The sequence below is a fragment of the Orycteropus afer genome, unplaced genomic scaffold, assembly GCF_000298275.1.
Source record: "Orycteropus afer afer isolate SDZICR_OR568_19922 unplaced genomic scaffold, OryAfe1.0 scaffold00024, whole genome shotgun sequence".
NCBI lineage: Eukaryota > Metazoa > Chordata > Mammalia > Tubulidentata > Orycteropodidae > Orycteropus > Orycteropus afer.
In genome coordinates this window covers 12,932,299-12,952,851 of record NW_006921611.1, presented here as the reverse complement: position 1 = coordinate 12,952,851, position 20,553 = coordinate 12,932,299, and the positions used below count along the sequence as shown (strand labels likewise).

Here is a 20,553-nt window from a genome sequence, read left to right as displayed (position 1 = left end):
CAGATATCTACCCACTGACTGGAAGAGATTGATATTTGTGCCCATTCCAAAGAAAGAATGCAGAAATTATTGAAAAATGCCAATATCATATGCAAGCAAAATTTTGCTGAAAACAGTTCAAAACAGTTGTAGCAGAACATGGATAGGGACCTGCCAGAAATTCAATCCAGATTCAGAAGAGGATGTGGAATGGAGGGGGATGGGGAAGAATATCATTGCTGATGTTGGATAGATCTTGGCTGAAAGCAGAGAATACTAGAAAGATGTTTACCTGTGTTTTATTGACTGCAAACTCATTTGACTGTGTGGATCATAACAAATTATGGATAACATTGTGAAGAAAGGAAATTCTAAAACAATTTTTGTGCTTATGAGGAACCTGTACATAGACCAAGAGGCAGTCTTTCAAACAAAGCAAGGAGATACTGCGTGGTTTAAAGTCAGGAATGGTAAGCATCAGGGTTGTATCCTTTCACCATATTTATTAAGTCTGTATGTTGATAAAATAATCTGAGCTGCTGGACTATATGAAGAACGCAACATCAGGTTTGGAGAAAGACTCATTAACAACCTTAGATATGCAGATGACACAACCTTGCTTGCTGAGAGCAAAAAGGACTTGAAGCACTTAACTGATGAAGATCAAAGATTTCAACAGGGATTATACCTCAACATAAAACAAAAATCCTGACAACATGATCAGTAAGAAACATAATAAACAGGTTTAAGATTGAAGTTGTCAAGGATTTCATTTTATTTGGATCCACAATCAGTGCTCATAGAAGCAGCAGTCAAGAAATGAAATTACATATATCATTGGACAAATATGCTGTGAAAGACTTTTTTAAAGTGTTAAAAAAAAAAAGCATATATGTCCCTTGGAGGACTAAGGTGCGTCTGACCCAAGCCATGGTATATTTAGTAGCTTTATATGCTGTGAAAACTGCACAGTGAATAAGGAAGATAAAAGAACAGTTGATGCCTTTAAAGTATAGTATTGGTGAAGAATTTTAAATATACAGTGGATGTCCAGAAGAATGAACAATCTGTCTTGGATGAAGTCAAGTCAGAATGCTCCTTTGAAGCAAGGATGGCAAGACTTACCTCTCATACTTTGGTCATGTTGTCAGGAGGGACCAGTCCATGGAGAAGGATATCATGCATGGTAGAGGGTCAGCAAAAAAGGGGCAGATCCTCAATGAGATGGATTGACACAGTGGCTGCAACAGTGGGCTTAAGCGTAGCAACAATTGTGAGCATGGCACATGACTAGACAGTGTTTTATTCTGTTGTACTTAGAGTTACTATGAGTTGGAACAAACTCAACAGTACCTAACAGCAACAGCAACAATAATCACATATACAAACTTTGTTTATATGTTACCAGTTACATTGTTTTTTACTGTATTGTCTGATCCAGGGTCATGTATTTCATTTAGTTGTCATGTGTCTCTAGTTTCCTTTAATGTGGACCAATTACCAATCTTTATCTTTCTTGACCTAGCACTTTGAAATGTAGAGGCCATTTATTTTGTGGGATGTCTGTCACTTTGAACTTGTCATCATGATAAAATTGAAGTAATCCATTTTTGGTAGAAATATCACAGATATGATACAATCTCAATGCATCATATCAGGAGGTGCATCGTATCTATTTGTCATTGCAGGTGATATTAAGTTTGTTCATTTGATTAATGTAGTATTCTGCTAGGTTTCTCCTTTTTAGTTATTACTTCTTTTCTGTAATTAAGAATCTTGTGGGGGCATACTTTGAAACTACGTAAACATCCTGTTTCTCATCAGATTTTTAACCACTAGTTATATCTTTGCCTGAAGCAGATTACTTTGTCAGTTGCTGAAGAGGTATTTTCTGATTCCATCAGTTTGTATGCCTTTATTAGCTGACATTCTCCTTTAAGGAAGAGCTTTTCCTTCTCTCCATTTACATATTTATTCATTTTATTTAGACTTGCTGTCGCTATTAGTGTTTAATTTGATGTTTGAAATGTCCCAGGTTTAGCCAGGGAGAACCTGGTTCCTGTGTCTTTTTGACATGTCTCCATCATTCTTACTTAATTTTGACCACAGCAAGTTGTTCTAGGCTCTTACTGTTCTATCCCCAGTTTCAGCCATTTCTCCAAGGAGTCCTGGTTCCTTTTTAGTGGAGAATAGGAGTAAATAGCACTTGTATCTTTCATTTGCCCTAGTGCACAGAGATGTCATCCTTCATGGCTTTTTTTTTTTTCTCTCTTATTCTCCACATTCAATGCACGAGCAATCCTACAGAATATGACCACTTCTTACCACTTTCACCTTTACTGTCTTAGTCTAGGCCACCATCATTTCTTGCTTACTATAATAAAATCTCCCACACTACTCTCCTTTCTTCTACTTTTGCCCCTCACCTTAATCCCTAATGTATAATCTTTACACAGGCACCAGAGTGATTATTTTCTAATATAAGGTTCATTCATACAACTGTCCCGAAAATCTCAAGTGTCTTTCAATCTTAGAATTTTTAAAAACCAAAGTTCTTATTGTTTCTAAGGCCATGTATGATCTTGCTCTTTACCCCATCTTTGTCTACTCTTCTCTTATTCTTGCCTTTGTTCGCTCTGCTCTAGCCAAGGCCACCTCCTCCTCCTTGAACATATCAAACACACGCCTTCCTTAGAGCTTTTGCACTTTACTGTTCTCTCTGCCTGGATTGCTTCTCCTCTAGTCTAGATATCAGATTACTCACTCTGTTTAGGTCTCTGCTCATGTCACCTTATCAGAGAGTCCTCTGACTACACAAACTAAAATAGCATACTTTCACCCCTGCTTTATCACTCTTTGTCCCCTTACATGTTTCCCTTGTCTAAGTAGTATTTATTACCCCTTGAATACCCAAGGAGGGGTTGCTATGAGTTGAGTTGGCTTGACGGCAGTGAATTTTGTTTTTCTTTTTTGGTTGAATATTCAATATTTCTAGAATGTTACTGCCTTCCTTGTGTGAAGGAATTTCTTTTGGGTCATTAGTGTATACTGAGTGCTTAGGATATAGTAAGTGCTCAGTAAATACTTGTTCAATGAATGGATGTTTGAATGAAATTTTTCTGCTGGGAGAAATGGGACAGGAGTTGGAAGAGAAATATGAAGAGAAGGCTGACTAGACAGAGTTAAAGGTGTGCTGAGCCATGCTAAGGCCCAGTGGAGAAAACATAAATTTAAATTGACACTAATCGGGCTAATTGTGTGTTTCCTCCAACACTTTATTAAGCCCTTGATTGTCTGTGTATGTATATGGTGCTCAGGAAATAAATACTGTAAGTCCAATTTATACTTAATTTCATTAGCAGTGCACTGACATTCTGATGATGGTGATATTTCTCTATCATTATTTATTTACTCTTCATTGTGCCTGGCATGGTACTAGACCTATGTTGTTCTTGTTAGATGCTTTTGAGTAGACTCCTGAGTGACCTCATGTGACAATAAAACTGCCCCATAGAGCAGTAATCTTTATAGAAGTAGACCACCAGGTCTTTCTCCTATAGAACCTCTAGGTAGGTTCAAACTACCAACCTTTTGGTTAGCAGCCAGGTACTTAACTGCCATACCACCAGGGATGCCAGTAGAGCCACAGGATGAACAAAAAGACAGACCCTGCCTTCATAAAGATTTCAGTCTCATAATTGAGAAACGGACAATAAACAGTTTTATAATTATAATTACAAGCTGATAGGTGGTATGAAGAAAATAAGAATGCAGCCAGAGATTGTGACAGAATCCTGATCTAGATCGCAGGAGGTTGGGATTCGTAGGTGTCTGAGAAGGGAAATCTCTTTTTTTATTATATTAATAATTTATACTGACTAAAAGATGAGTAGAAAGTCAGCAAGGCCAAACACTAGAGAGAAGGATGTTCTAGATGCAGAGGGATTGCCTTTGTAAATGTCTTGAGGCATGAAAGAACTTGGTAAGTTTCTTACCAAGAACAAGAAGGCCAATGTTACTAGAGCGTAATGAGTAAGGGAACTACATGAGATAAAGTTGAAGAGAGAGCTTGGGTCAGAAGTTAGGATTTGAGTTTTTATTATAATTTAAGCAGGAAGCCATTTAATGATTTTTAACAAGGCAATAGTATAATCATAATTGTGTTATTATTTTGGCCACTGTATGCACAACAGATTGGAATTAGGCAGGAATAGAAGCAAGGAAACTAGTTTAAAGGTTTTTCCAATGATCCACATGAAAGAGAATGTTACCTTGGACTAGAGAGGTGGCAGTGGAAATGGGAGAGAAGTCAGGGGATATGGAATATACATTGAAGATGGAATCAGCAGAACTTGATTTGACTGGGGGAGCAAGAGATTATCTAAGATGTCTCTCAGGTTCCCTGACTTAATGGAATAAAGAAAGTGGGTTGGAACCAGTTGGGAGGATTACTGGTGGTTGGATTAGATATGTCTTGGATAATAAAAGGACTCATAAAGATAATACAGAAAGTCATTAAGTCAAAAAGCTTCGCAGAAAGATTGTATTACACCCCAGTCTCTCAGTTTGTCATGCTGTGCTGACTTCTGTGTTGCTGTGATGCTGGAAGCTATGCCACCAGTATTTCAAATAGCAAGGTCACTCATGGTGGATGGTTTCAACAGAGCTTCCAGACTAAAACTAGGAAGAGAGATCTGGTAGGCTACTTTTGAAAACTAGCTAATGAAACCCCTTTGGATCACAACAGAATATTGTCCAACATAATGGTGGAAGATGAACTCCCTAGGTTGGAAGGCACTCAGAACACAGCGGCTATATAAGAATGGACTCAAGCATACCAAAAATCATGAAGATGGCGCAGAACTAGACGTTTTGTTCTGTTGTACATGTGAAAGAGTTAATACTGGACTAGAACCATCCATCATTTATTGAGTGCCTACTGTGTTCTAGAAACCATGCTAGATGCAGGGGCTAGAGAGAAGACATAGTTTCTCTCTTCTTAGAGATTATAGTGTAGTAGGAAACTTATTTAAACAAGCAATTCTCATATCATTACTGCCTGGGACAATATTTAGTGATAGTGATTACCTTGAGTAATTAAACTTCATGTGGTATATTATCCATTTAACTGGAGAATTACTGAAATGTTTAGCTAGATATTTACCAAAAAGAGTAATCTATTAATTGATCATCATTTTTACCCCCTTCACAAGTGGTAGAAAAAGTAGGGGTGTAGTGCACCTAGTACTTTACTGTACTACCATTAGCTATATACAGTGTCTGCTTTTATAAGAAAATGTAAAAGTTCCCCATCTGAAAAGCAAAATCATAAAAATTAGTAGAAGTGGGTTTTTTGTTGTTGTTGTTTTAATTTTTGGAGTTTGTTTATTTCATGATTACCACCCAAAAGCCAAACCCAACCCAATGATGTCAAGTTGATTCTGACTCATAGTGACTGTATAGATCGGAGTAGAACTGCCCTCATAGGGTTTTTAAGGCTGTAATCTGTAAGGAAGTATACTGCCACATCTTTCTCTCACAGAGCAGCTGTGGATTTGAACGACCAAACTTTTGGTTAACAGATGAGTGCTAACCAATGCACTGCCAGGTCTCCTTTTTTCATTTGGCACATTTTTACCAAATATTTATTAAGATAATGGCTAAGAGCCTAGGTGCTAGACTAATCTCCTATCTCTGCTGAGTGGCCTTGGTTAAAGAAATTACTTACTAGGTTTGCCCAAAGGATTAAATGAATTGATATATGCAAAGCACTTACTTAGGGCAGCATATATGCATATAGTAAAACACTAGATAAATGATGCTAGCTATCTTAGTGTCAGATGCTAGGAATACAGAGATAACTAGAAAATATATCTCTGCCCTCCAATATCTCATTGTCTGATTGAGGAGACATTTATAAACAAATTATTAAAGCCATGTGGTTAGTAATAGGTGCCCTTTTCCTATATGCCAGTTACTATGGTAAGCATTTATTACAGCCTTGTTATTACTTGCTCTGATTTCACAGGTAAAGACATTGAAGCTTTAGAATGATTATCTTTCCCGGAGTTATACAGTTATTAAGTATCAGAGTTCAGTATTTCAACTCAGGCAGTCTGACTCCAGGCTAATTATGGTGCATTGCTACTGTGGAAGGAGCTCTGGTGGCACAGTGCCAAAGACATTTAACTGCTAACCAGAAGGGTGGCAGATCAAACCCACCAGCCACTCTGCAGAAGGATGATGAGGCAATTTGCTTCTGTAAAGATTCACCACCTTAGAAACCCAGTGGAGGTCACCATGAGTTGGAATCGACTTGATGGCAGTGGGTTTTGGCTGCTGTAGAATATGCATGTGATGGTATGGGGACAAAAAGGAAGACATCTAGATAGAGTTTTTAGGAGATCTTCACACAGCAGGTAACATCTGAGAAGTGTGTTGAAGGAATGAGTAAGAGTTTACTATTAGATAAGAGGAGAAGGGCCTTTCAAATGGAGAGAATAACTTGGACATAAGAATATTTGTTGAATTCTTGGAGCTGTAGGTATTTGTTTGGCTGGAGTCCAAGCAAGAGATGAGTTTGGAAAAATAAGCATGAATCAGGTCATGAAAATCCTGTGTTTTATGTTTAAGAGTTTGTATTTTATCTTGTAGTTAAAGTAGCTGTTTGAAGTAGTTGAATAGCTCTTGAGGAGCTACTAAAGAATTTTTTTGGAAGAAGGTGACATGATCATTTATATGTTAGAAATTTATCTCTGGTGAGCAGTAGATTGGAGAAGATCTGAACAAAGACATCTACCAGTCTGTGAATTATAGTAGTTGGAATAAGAAGTGATGAAGGCCTAATAAAAAGGCAGAGGGGTGGTAGTCTATAGACAGATATTGAGCAAGATTTAGGATAGAATGGAAAAGGTAGAGTACTGGGTGGGAATTGGGGTTGAAGAAGAAGAAGGAGGAAACAAGTAGGTCTTCCAGCATTCTTCTAACTTGAGTAGATGGTGATACTTATTAGGCATCTGGGAAAAGGGGCTTGTTTGAATGAAGAGACCATACTTACAGAAGTTTGTAGGCTTGTGTGACATCTAAAATGGAGAACTTTTTTTTTTTTTTTTGATGGGGTGATAAACAGAAAGCTTGTCAGTAAGCTTGTTGCCTCTTCCCCTTAATTTCTTTTCTGCCTTCCCTTTTACCTAAGTTAATTTGTATCTGCCTTTTAGTTAGTGGTTTATCCTCCCTTCCCTTCCCCTCCCACACCTGGTAGCCATCAAAGAATTCTTTCTTTTTGTGTGAAAACCTTTTCTTGACTTTTTACGATAGTGGTCTCATACAATATTTGTCCTTTTGTGATTGACTGATTTCACTTAATATAATGTTCTCTAGGTTCATCCATGTTATAAGACGTTTCACAGAATCATCACTGGTCTTTAACATTGCATAGTGTTCCATTGTGTGTATGTATCACAGCTTATTGATCCATTCCTCCGTTAACGGGCGTTTAGGTTGTTTTAAAATAGAGAACTTTTGTGAACTGCTTAATGTATAGATTTGGAGCGCAGGAAGATTCTTGATAGGAGATTTGCCACATAAATGATAATTGAAACCATCTAGGTAATAGCTGAGGTTGTTATTCTAAATATGATTATCTATTCATGCAACAATAAATATTATTGAGTTCTGGTTACCATGTACCAGGCACTGGAGGTAGAGAAGTAAACAAAACCCATAAAAAAATCCTCATTCAGTTGAGGGCTCCTTGTACTTCTTATGCCACTTCTGTCTACTTTGTTCTTCTCTGTCTTTATGTTTCACCCTTGCTGTTTCTATCTTGGAGTTTTTCTTCTGTATTTTCGTCTGTAAAATGAGCATAATGCTGTACTTTGGAAAAATGGTTTTGAGGATTAAATGAGGTAACAAAAGCCATAGGAATGGGTGTTCCACATACACTGATTCTCTTTATTCCTTAAGTTCATACTTTTTCTACTTTGGAACATGTGTATTCATTACATATCTGTTTCATCAGGTAACTTTGAATCCCTAATGAACTGCAGTACTTTTTATTATGATGTTTCTGTGGGAAAATATTCAAATACCATAAAGTCATCTCTTCTCGAGGCTCACATTCTCAGTCTGATGGAAATGCAGCAATCCTCCCCTACTCCCTGCCAGGGAAATGGAAAGGGGAAGGGAGCAGGCCTGTATCTATGTCAAGGGTAATTTTACTATTTGTACCAGATCTGGAAGTGGGGGTACTGAGGAGTGGTCTCTATATATTGGAAATTGGAATTCGATAAGACATTTAATGAGGCTGAGTTTCTTCTTTTCTGATAAATTGCTAGTAATAAAGGGACGGCCATTGCATAGAAATAGGTGTGGTTTTTCTGTTTGTTTGGTTTAACCCAATTAGTAGTACTTTTACTGCTCCTCTCTCTCAGCTATCTTACATTAAAAGTTCAATTCTGGCCTGGCATATGTAGTCCTTTAGAGAATTTGGCAAATTAAAATAGGGCATGAAGTGGCAGATCTTGACTTAAAAGTTAAAATATATATGTATATTTTGTATTGTTGATTATATTAGGTACTTGCAGCTTTGGAAAGTTGCATGTTAAATCAAAAGAATATTTTGGCTGAAATTAAAAAATAAAATGACCTAGCAAAGGTGACTTTGTAATTCAGATGTGGCAGTTTGTTTTTGGCAAGGACAGGGTTAAGCTGTTTAGATGGAGCTGTTGCTTCCTCACTGCCTTAGAGCCTCTTAACTGCTAAACCTTAGTAAAAGGAAATGCACTTGCCCTTGAGGCTTGCAGAGGGGAGTTGGAGGTGGTGAACAGTGGTAGATGAGCGCATGTGCCAGAGTATTTCACAGTTGATAACGAGTGAGAGTAGGTGTAGGCTGTGGGGAAGTCTTCTGCAAGTCTGCTTATACAGACTCTCTTGGTTGCGGTGATGTGCAAACAATTATACTGGAACTGGATATCCACCTTCACTTCAGGCATCCGCCTGGAAGAACTGCGAGCAACTGATGGGAAAGCCTTCAAACACCAGGCGGTGCCAGAGCAGGTGCATATTTTCAACTCTTGTCTTTCCTATCTGAACCTTGCCTCAGGAAATGAGGTTTGGTTTCTGATATTTGATTGTTCTGATAATTTCCTATACTGCTGTTTTTCTTATTTTGAGCTGTGAAGACAGATGAAAAGTTATTTCTTTGTGAATTAGAATACTTGAATCTGGAATGTATTTTAAAGAATGATCTTTTTAAACCCTTTTTGCAAAGTTCTGTTTTGATTTTGAGACATGAAAAAATCTTAGTTTCTTTTAACCCTGACTTATGTATTCCTTTATGGTGTTTGCAGTTGGAGGAGCCCCAGTGTCCCTTGGTATTATAACACAGTTTATCCAACTAATAGGAGATGTTTGTCTTTTGTTTTGAGTTGTCTAAGGAAGAGATTGAGGTTTCACCTGGCTGTGTTCCAGTATGAAACCTGAGATAAATCCCTTGGCTTTTTATGAAAGGGAACACTTAGACCAGGGAGAGTTTACAAATGAGCTGTGATGAAGAAGTTTCTTCATTATAAATGAATTTATATAAAAGCAGTGAATAAAAATCTCTGACCTATTTAAGTACTTGTTTTTACTTTTTAAAATTATAATTTGGGTGAAAATTTAGAGTAAATTGAGTCTCCTTTCAACCATACATATACGTTTTGTTTTGTATCATTGATTGCAATCCCCACAATGTTAGCAACACTCTTCCCATGTCATCCCTATGTTTACCATTTCCCTTCAGTCTTCTTTCCCTTCCTGCCTTCTGAGCTTTATTCCTGGACTAAATGCTGCCTTTGTAATCTCCTATGGTTGATTGTTCTAAGGAGTGTATTGTTTATCTTATAGGCCTATCATTTAGTTGAAAGTTGAGCCACAGGGGTGAGTTCAGTTCCAGACTTGATGGGAAAAATCTCTGATCTTAGTTTTTTGTAAGGTGTGTGTTTTTGTGTTGGCTCCAAAAGAGGACTTTCTGTAGTATCTCAGTGATCTTTTAAGGAAAAAGTTGAAAGATAATTTCGAGTGTTCTTTTAATGAAGATATAGTAATATTTGTGTTTGGTTAGGCTAAATTCAAGCTCTGTCTTTTCCAAAGTCAGTTATTATTTATAGAGCAGCTGTGATAAATACATACACATACACACACACGTTATGTTTCTGTATACATTTACATACTAGTGTGGAAGTCAAGCTAGTCATAAAAACTTCGTAAGTTATCCTTTTTCTTGGATAAAATACAGTTACTCAAATTATTCAGGAATGGGGACAGGTCATCTAGATTCTTTTAACTATAAATAAAAGTAGAAAAAAGGATAAAAATGTGTATATAACAAAGTTGGGTTTTTCGGTATATCAAAACTGTGCAGAACTCCTAATGAGAAGAATTTTAAGGGCAGTGTGAAATGAATTGACAACTCTTCACTTATATGTTGTTCTTATATATCTACTCTCCAAAGCCAGATAATCTTTCTTTTCTGTATATGCTTATATGTTCAGTAGGTTATTTCCACTGTAGTCAATTTTGGATGGTATATGTATAAGCTAAGGAGCTCTGGTTGCACAGTGCTTAAGGCATCTGACTGCTAACCAGAAGGTTGGTGGTTAAGATCCACCAGCCACTCTGTGGAAGGAACACTAGGCAATCTGCTTTCATAAATATTTATTGCCTTGGAGACCCAAAGGAGGTCACTATAAGTCAGAATCGACTCAGTGGCAGTGAATTTGGTTTGGTTTGTTAGGTATAATCTGGGCAACTATGCAGCAGCACTCCCGCATCTGCTTTAAAACTATTCTTTATCTTTTATCCCCAGATGCCTGTAATTCTCTTGTTAATAGCTAAGTCACTAAGAAAATGAATTTAGTTGAGATTATTTGCGTTGTTATCTATGAAATATAGAAAATGCAGTGTGATACCCATTGCATTTGGTGCTAGGAGATTATTAGCATTTTTGGTCTTCATCTGAGTGTTCTACTTAAAGAATAATGCAGTTTATTTCAAAACTTGCCAGCTTGTTACTTTTTTTTGTTGTGGTTAATCTCTTACAGAATCTTGAGAAAACACTTAGATTCAGATCTTTTTTTGTTTTTTTAAGTGTGTCTCAGTATATTTAATTTAGTTAACTTTTGTAATTTATTTCTTGACTGCACAGAAAGTTGGAGTGACTGGCCCCCCTGATCCACAAGTCCGCTGTCCCTCTGTCATTGAGTTTGGGAAATATGAAATTCATACCTGGTACTCCTCCCCATATCCTCAAGAATATTCAAGGTATGTTTTGATCCACCCTTTACCTTCTGTTTTGAGATTTCATAAAACTCTAGAACTCGAAGGGACTTTGAAGATCTTTTAGTTTTTTTTACATTTGAGGAAACTAGGAACTTTTAAGAGTTCATAATAACAGCATGATTTGGCAAGCATTTAATCCCAGTTGGAAAATTTCTGTAAGCTGTCCAAAAGCTGTTCTTTAAAATTAAAAACCTAACACATGATCAGAATGAAAAGGGAACACTTTTTCTTTAAGAGAATTTTACCTTTACTCTTTGCACTAAGAGTTGGGGGGCGGGCTTACGTTTATAGATAAATGTAAAGTTTCACTTGAGTAACATTTCATTTGAGTATGTAAAATTTAATTAACTTAGTGAATGGTTTGTTTTTCCCAGGAATAATGACACAATGACATAAGATTAACATTATATATAAATAGCTTTGAGTTTGCAGATATTTGTTTTATTTTCCCTTTACTTAAGACTGATTATTCGTTCATTTTTTTGGATGAGGTAGCATGCTTAGTGGAGCCAGGTAGGTTTCATGACCCAGTTTTGGCATTTATAAGCTGCGTGACCTTAGGTGCTCCCTAAATATTCTATATCTCAATTTCTTCTGTAAAATGGGAATAATAATAGTACTTACCTTCAAGAGTTACTGGGAATATTAAATGAGTTATAACACAAACCAATATAAAAAACCCACTGCCATTGAGTTAATTCTGACTCATAGCAACCCTATAAGACAGGTCCACTAAGGTTTCTAAGGCTGTAGATCTTTACAGAAGCTGACTGCTTCACCTTTCTCCCATGGAGTGGCTAACGGCTTCGAACCGCTGACCTTTTCATTAGCAGCCAAATACTTTAACCACTGTCCCCCCAGAACTCTGTAAAACATGTACATCTATTAAAAAATAGTGCTCAGCAATCCCATTACTAGGAATTTATCCTAAAGAGATGAGATGCAAGACATGAATAGACATATGCACACCCATGTTCATTGCAGCACAATTCACTGTAGCAAAGAGATGGAAACCTCCTAGGTGCCCATCAATAGATAAATGGATAACCAAACTATGATACATTCACACAATGGAATACTATGCAACATTAAAGAATAATGAAGAATTCACAAATTATCTCACAACATGGATGAATTTGGAGGACATTATGCTTAGTGAAAGAAGTCAATCATAGGACAAATATTGTAGGAGTCTATTATTGTAAAAACTCAAAAGTTTACATCATGCAGGGAAGGAAATTCGCTTTGATGGTTACTGGGGAAGGGAGGGAAGGGAAGGGAAGGAAAAATTTCTGACTAGTTGGGTGTCACATGTTGATTTAGGTGAGGGAAGGAGTAGTATGACGAGAGTATGACCAGCACAGTGTCAGTGGAGAAAGGGAGGACACAGAAACGTGCACAAAAGATACAGACAACAGAGGCAAATACATGTACAGTACTTGCATTACCAGTGGCAGCAAACACTAGGCTACAAGTAAATGATAGAGAGGTGAGAAGATCAGGTGGGGGCAAGCAAACAAGAATATACCCAAGACCAAGGATTGATTTGGCTGAAGGTAGTCTTACATTTGTACTTGTGGTATAAAATTATCCACACAAATTACAGAAGTAACAGGACAAAGTTGGTGTAGTTTCTCAGAGATAACCAAACACCTTGAGGGGGAGAATCACTGGGCTTATGGGCTCAGGACCATAGTCAGGGGATATCATTCTCAGCTCAATATAGTACATAAAAATCTTGTTCTATATCCTACTTTGGTGAGTAGCAACTGGAATCTTAAAATTTTTTGAGGGGCCATCTCAGATGCAGCTATTTGTCTTCTGTTGTCTGGAGCAAAGAAGAGTGAAGAAAATCAAAGTCATTTGGAAGCAATTAGTCCAAAGATATGATGGACCACGAAGACCTCAGCCTTCATGAACCTGAGACCAGAACTAGATGGTGCCTGGCTACCAATGCCAACCACTTGGAAAGGGATTAAAATTGGAGATCCTGGATAGAGTGGGAGGAAAAATGTAAAACAAAATTCAAAAACACAAAAATGACCAGAATTACTGGTAGGATAGAGACTGGTGGAATCCTCGAGAATTATGGCCCCAGGTTATCCTTTGGGCCTGGAAATGGACTCCCATCTGTGGATTAGCTCTTAGCCTAACAGTAGAAAGACCTACAAGCAGAACACCTCTGCCAGGGAGATGCGCCCCTTGGGTCAATCAACCATGAGACATCAGGGGGCAGCGTTCATGTAGAGGTAAAGCTGGATAGACAGGAATGCATAGATAAGGGCACAGGGAAGGTATAGTCACAGGAAGTAGAGGGGAGGAGAGCTTTTCATGGTTGAGGATTGTAAGCAGGCCATGAAACCAAATGTGCATAAACTGTTGAGTGAAATGAATTTGCTTTGTAAATTTGCACCCAAATCACAATAAAATTTTAAAAGAAAATAGTTAGTGGTCAATAATGTCCATTATTATTATGTTTTTCCTTTTTGGTTGAAATTAAAAGAGGTGAAAAATAAGATTTGGTGAAAAAAAAAAAAATAAGCACTGGCTTATCATTTAAAGAATAGAACTCACAACATTAATGCTATTTATAATCTGTAAACTAATAACTCAAGGGTCCATTTAACAGAGTGCTCCTATAAATAAAAAGTTATGATACTCTTTGGGTGAAACACTGTTCGTAGTCCTCTCGTCACATGACCTTTTGCCTATCTAGTATTAACTGTCCATAATGTTAGGAAAAGTAATCACAACATTTATTTAATCCTTTGCAGAACGCCGTGTGCTTTAATATAGATTATTCCAAGAAGCTGGGAATAAGCTGGTATGGTTGTTACAAGGGCAATCTACTATAACTCTGGATATTTTTTCTTTATATACAATTAAATAACTTGCTTACCTATTTTCCAAATATACAGCAGATTAGAAGTAGAAAAATAGAAACGAGAAATGCTATTATTTACACTAACCTCAGTGAAAACATGATGAATAACATGAAAAGAAGATAAAGCAAAACTCAGAAAGTTAATGTAAGTTCATAAAAGTCAGCAATTGAGAACTGTTTACTGTAGGGTCAGTTAGTCTTAAACACTGTGGTAGATCTTTAAGATAGCATTCTATTTATATCATGGAATAACAATAGTTAACCTGAATTTGTTTAGAGAATGTTATATTGTATTTTAAACTATATATAGAAGGTAGGAAATTTTTTAACTGCCTACAAAAAAAAAAAAAAAACACCATTGCTGTCAGGTCTATCCAACTCATACAGAACTCAGATATTCAAGGCAATTCATTCCTCAGGAGTTCTGGATAGCCAAGATGCTATATGATTAAGTGGAAATATGCCGAGGAGTTAATTTATTCATCAAGTTTAAATTAATTATTATCTTTTTTTTTTTTTTTTGGTGAGCTTTGTGTAAGCTGTTCAAACCACAAGACCTCCCAGCTTAAGAAAGCTAGTTCAACATGTTTATCAGCTGGGTCATTTGTAGTTTGTTGTTGTTGTTATGTACTATGGAGTCAGACCTGACTCATAGCAACCCCTCCTTGGGTTTCTGAGGCGGTATCCACAGGTACCTTGTCTTTCCTATTCAAGGTGAGGAAAGGAACTTAAGTAAGTCAGAAATGGAAAGAAAGCCAACCTCAGTGCTTGCTTTTCAGAAAATGATGAGGATGGAACTATGGGGTGGTTGTCTTTTATAATACTGAAACAATTCATTGAAAATGTTGCTTTTTCTAATGAAATAGTCACTAGAATCTGATTTCTTAATCAGATTTGAAGGGAACTCTTTTTCTGTAAAAGGATGAACATTTCTAGCAGAAAAATAGATAAAAAATTAGAATGGGAACTGTAAAACTCATCAGCTACCTTAAACAGAGTTTTAGGCATTTACTAAACATTTCTTTGTTATCATGTAATTCCTTAAATTTTCTGTAAGGTCTTCCAGTAATGAAGACAATTTTTTCTGTGTCCATAATCCTTTCTGTCACATTTTTCTTGACTACTCCATTTATTTATTTATATGAGTCTGGACTGTTCTACTTTTGAGTTCCTTTGAGTTAAATCTTAAAATGTTTACTGATCTTATATTTTCTAAGTAATAAATCTATATCCTTAATTTTGTTAATGCCTATTTATTATTGTGTACTTAATTATTTCTAAATTATTCTTATTTTAGACTTAAAACACTTAGAAAAATTCTAAATCCCAAAGCATGTAAAGAATAGGACAATTGGAGCAAACAAACTAAAAAGAAAAGCTCATAAGAGGAAAAAATCTTCTGGGAAGATCTGTAGAAAGTCTCATAGCTATAATATGCAAATATTTGTGTATGTATTATATATTAAGTGATCTTGCATCCCTAGCTTTAAAAAATGAAACAGTAGCAGTGAAGCAACATTACTGCCTCATTTGGAGCAGTCTGGCTAAGTCTGATGTTGTTATTGTTGTTATGTGCTGTTGAGTCGTCTCCGACTCATAGTGACCTTATGTACAACAAAACGAAACACTGCCTGGTCCTGTGCCAGCCTCACTATCCATACTATACTTGAGCCATCACTGCAGTCACCGTGTCTATCCCATGTCATTGAGGGCCTTTCTCTCTTTCATTGACCCTCCACTTTATCAAGCATGACATCCTTCTCCAGAGAATGGTCCCTTCTGATAACATGACCCAAAGTAGGTGAGACAAGCCTGGCCATTCTTTCTTCCAAGGAGAATTCTGGCTGCACTTCTTCCAGGATGGATCTCTTAGTCCTTTTCGCATTCTACGGTACTTTCAGCATTCTTTGCCAACATCACAACTCAAAAACATCAACTCTTATTTGATCTTCTTTATTCATTGTTCAGCTCTTACATGTATATAAGACAATTGAAAATACCATGGTGTCGGCAAGGCTTATCCTAGTCTTCAAGGAGATATCTTTGCACTTCAGTGCCTGAAAGAGATCTTTTGCAGCAAATTTGCCCAATGCAATACATTATCTGTTATCGTGACTGCTGCTTCCATTGGCGTTGATTGTAGAACCAAGTAATATGAAATCTTTGACAACTTTAATCTTTTCTCCATCTATCATGATTCTGCTTATTGGTCCAGTTGTGAGGATTTTTGTTTTCTTTATGTTGAGATGTAATCCGTACTGTAGACTGTACTCTTTAATTTTCATCAGTAAGTGCTTCAAGTCATCCCTCACTTTCAGCAAGCAAAGTTCTGTTGTCTGCATATCTCAGGTTGTTAATAAGCCTTCCTACATCTACATCTGTGGCAAGAGGTGATGGAGAAGTTCAATATCTTCAGCCAAAACAAGACCAGGAAGTGATTGTGGAACAGACCATCAACTGCTCGTATGCAAGTTTAAGTTCAAACTGAAGACAATTAAAACAACTCCAGGAGAGCCAAAATACGATCTTGATTTTATCCTTCCTGAATTTGGAGACCATCTAAAGAATAGATTTGATTCATTGAACACCGTTGACCAAAAACCAGAAGAATCGTGGGAAGACATCAAGAATAGTGTTCATGAAGAAAGCAGAAGGTCATTAAAGAGACAGGAAAGGAAGAAAAGACCAAAATGATTGTCAAAGCAGGCTCTGAAACTTGCTGTAGAATGGGAAGAGTAGCTAAGGCAAATGGGAGAACTGACAGGGTAAAGGAGCTGAACAGAAGATTTCAAAGAGCAGCCCAAGAAGTCAAAATCAATCATTATAATGAAATGTGCCAAGAGTTGAAGTTAGAAAACCAAAAGGGACACACTTAGCATTTCTCAAGCTGAAAGAACTGAGGAAAAAATTTAAACCTTGAATTGCAATATTGAAGGGTTCTGTGGGTAATATGTTGAGTGATGCAGGAAGCATCAAAAGAAGATGGATGGAATACACAGAGTCACTATACCAAAAAGAATTGGTAAATGATCATCCATTTCAGGAGGTGGCATATGATCAAGAACCAATGGTACTGAAGGAAGAAGTCAAAGCTGCACTGAAGGAATTGGCGAAAATCAAGGCTCTGAGAATTGATGGAATACCCATTGAGATGTTTCAACAAACGGATGCCCCACTAGAGGCACTCACTTGGTTATGCCAAGAGATTTGGAAGATAGCTACCTGGCCAAGTGACTGGAAGAGATCTGTGTTTGTACCCATTCCAAAGAAAGGTAATCCCACAGAATGTGGAAATTATCAAACAATATCATTGATATCACACACAAGTAAAATATTACTGAAGATAATTCAAAAACAGTTGCAGCAGTAAATTGCCAGAGAACCTCCAAAAATGGAAGCTGGATTCAGAAGGGGACATGGAGCAAGGGATATCATAGCTGATGTCAGATGGATCTTGGCTGAAAGCAAAGAATACCAGAAAGATATTTACTTGTGTTTTATCGACTATGCAAAGGCATTCAATTATGTGAATCATAACAAATTATGGATAACTTTGAGAAGAATGGGAATTCTAGAACACTTAGTTGTACTCATGAGGAACCTGTACATAGATCAGGAGGCTGTCGTTTGACTACAACAAGAGGATACTACATGGTTTAAAATCAGGAAGGGAGTGTGTCAGGGTTGTATCCTTTCACTATACTTAGTCAATTTGTATGCTGAGCAAATAATCTGAGAAGCTGGACTATATGAAGATGAATGTGCGATCAGGATTGGAGGAAGTCTGATACTGAAGAGTATATAAACTAGAGTTTTAACCCTAAACTTCTCCCTTAGGGCCATGTGATGCTAACACATGGCAAAGACAGGTTGACAGAGAGCCCATCTGCTTAGTTTTATAACAACTTCTTTGCTATGAGATCATATTGGATCCTAAGGAGGCAAATTCCCAGGTAATTGAGTGCTGGCAAAATTTCCTCTGCCTTTTGACCCTGTTCTTGATTGGATTTGTTATATAAATGTATAGCCCCAGGAAGGTTGGGCAATCCTACTTCTGTAGTGATACTGCCTCGGAAACCCAAGGAGGGGTCGCTATGAGTCGGGACCGACTCGACGGCACATAACAACAAATAACAACAACATAGCCCCAGTTAACTGAAGAAGAAATGAAATAGAATCTTTAAGGTCTTCAGTGTTTGAATGATGAGGTAAAATGGATGAAAGAGGAAAAAAATAATCACAGTCATAAATAATAGCAGCTGTAGTTAACCATTTATTGAGCTTGGCAGTGGACTAAGCATCTCTGGAACAAGTCTGTGATGTGAATATTACTAGTTTATTTTATAGACTAGGGCACAGAAAGGTTAAGCAAAAAGTTTCAAAACCTATACCTTGTAAGTGGCAGAATCAGAATTTAACCCTTTTTTTTTTCTACCATAAAGCCATAAACTTGCACTGTGCTTGTGCTACTCCATATAGCATGAGTATCCTAATTGATGTCACTTGGCTTGAACCATAATCTTTGATTTAAGTAATATTTGGTATACTTTTTATTGTTGTATTGAATTTTTACCACAAGTTAACCCATTAAAGAGGTCACACAATCTGATACTATGTCGAGCCAGGTACAGAAGCCAAAAAAAAAAAATAAATAAAGTTGTAGGAATTTTGGGGATGACTATTTACATCAAAGCAAAGGAAGCAGCGCTTCCAAAGTCCAAATAGTTGTGGTCCACTCCTGACTTCATAGGCTGAGGTGTCAGCATACTGGCAGACTTTAGAGTTAATGTCAAGTATGGATACTGTATCACACAATGCCACTGATCAAAGTGACTGTACACCTATTTGATAGCCTTTGTTGTTGTTATGTCCTGTTGAGTCAGATCCGACTCATAGCGACCCCTCCTTGGGTTTCTGAGGCAGTATTACTACTGTAGATCACCCCATCTTCCTTCCGAGGAGTAGTTGGTGGGTTTGAACCGCCAGCCTTCTGGTTAGCAATCAAGTGCCATAGGCACTACGCTACCAGAGCTCCCATTTGATAGCTAGGGCCTAGGTACTGTTAGGAAGAATATGACAAAAAGTAGTACCCAGTAGTATTCTCTAGGGCTATGAGTATTCATAATCTCCATAATTACCTTTCATTTCATGTGGTCTAATACGATATATTTTTTCAATGAGAGAACTGCAGCAACTTGTACTATTACTTGAAGAAACAGTTTTTCCACTAGGAGTTTTACCAAATGATTCGCTTCAGATTAATAACATCATCCCAATGGGCTTGGTTATACTAAAATGCGACACACTGCCATAGAGTCAGATCCGACTCATAGCAACCCTTCCTTGGGTTTCCGATGCAGTATCACTACAGAAGTAGATTGCCCAACCTTCCTTCCAACGAGTGCCTGGTGGGTTTGAACCTCCAGCCTTCTGGTTAGCAGTCAAGCCTTAGGCACAAAACCTGGACTGGAATAAAGTATATCATAATGTTTGCTTTTATTTTATTATTTTCCATATAATAAAGTTTGCCAAAGTCCTCCCCAATTGTCAAGTAAGTAGCATGAAATCATAGAAAAACTAAGCAGTAATTTCCTCAGAAATTTCATTGTTAAGTTTTTTTAAAGCAATTTAAAGCTTTAAAAAAAATTAGGCCTTCTCTCATAGATCTTAGGAAATAAATTGTACTTTATTTTTGTATCTGTTTATGGAAACTGTTCTGGTTACCTAGTGCTGTTCTGACAAGAATATATCACAAATGGGATAACCTTAACAAACAGGAGTTTACTCTCACAATTTGGAGGCTAAAAGTCCAAGTTCAAAGTGCTGGGCTCTGGGGGCTGGGTGAAAGCCCCTCAACCTTGGGCTTCAGCTCTGCCTCTTGCTCCTGGCCTACTGAAGCTAGAGGCATCTCTTCATTCAGGCAGCTACTGGCTGCTGAGGCTAACAAGCCCAAGGTCAAATAAAATGGCACAGTCCGGATGTTACCAAACCACACAGCAGGCCATTAATTCAAGTCTAGGTTGGCAGAGCATGGCAGGCTGCTGAACAATGACACAACTACATTCAGGGTCCAAGTGTGCCATAAGCTAGAGACCGTTCCCAGAGCTGCTGCTTATATACAGGAAGCAGACCACATACCCAGAGCAGCTACTTAGCTGCTTGCTGTAGATCCCACCATGGAATTGATTGCCAGTCTCATCATGGGGAATAACTACCACCAGCTGCCCAGGCACTCAACCAGGCCTAACCAAGTTGACACACAGACATAACCACCACAGAAACCTAAATGTGAAATTGGATACCCTTAAAGTCAGCATTTATTTTTATAAAAATCTGGAAAGATTAGTGTCTGTCATTTTTGTTTTTAT

At 37.4% G+C, this 20,553-nt stretch overlaps 1 protein-coding gene across 1 annotated transcript in view; it reads left to right on the top strand.

The window, feature by feature from the left end:
• Window positions 1–20,553, top strand: part of KAT6A (lysine acetyltransferase 6A) — a 162,774-nt gene that overhangs the window by 121,022 nt on the left and 21,199 nt on the right. Inside the window, exon 8 of the mRNA XM_007935019.1 lies at window positions 11,168–11,283. Within this exon, the coding sequence (XP_007933210.1) occupies window positions 11,168–11,283 (116 nt within the window). The remainder of the gene's footprint in view (window positions 1–11,167; window positions 11,284–20,553) is intronic.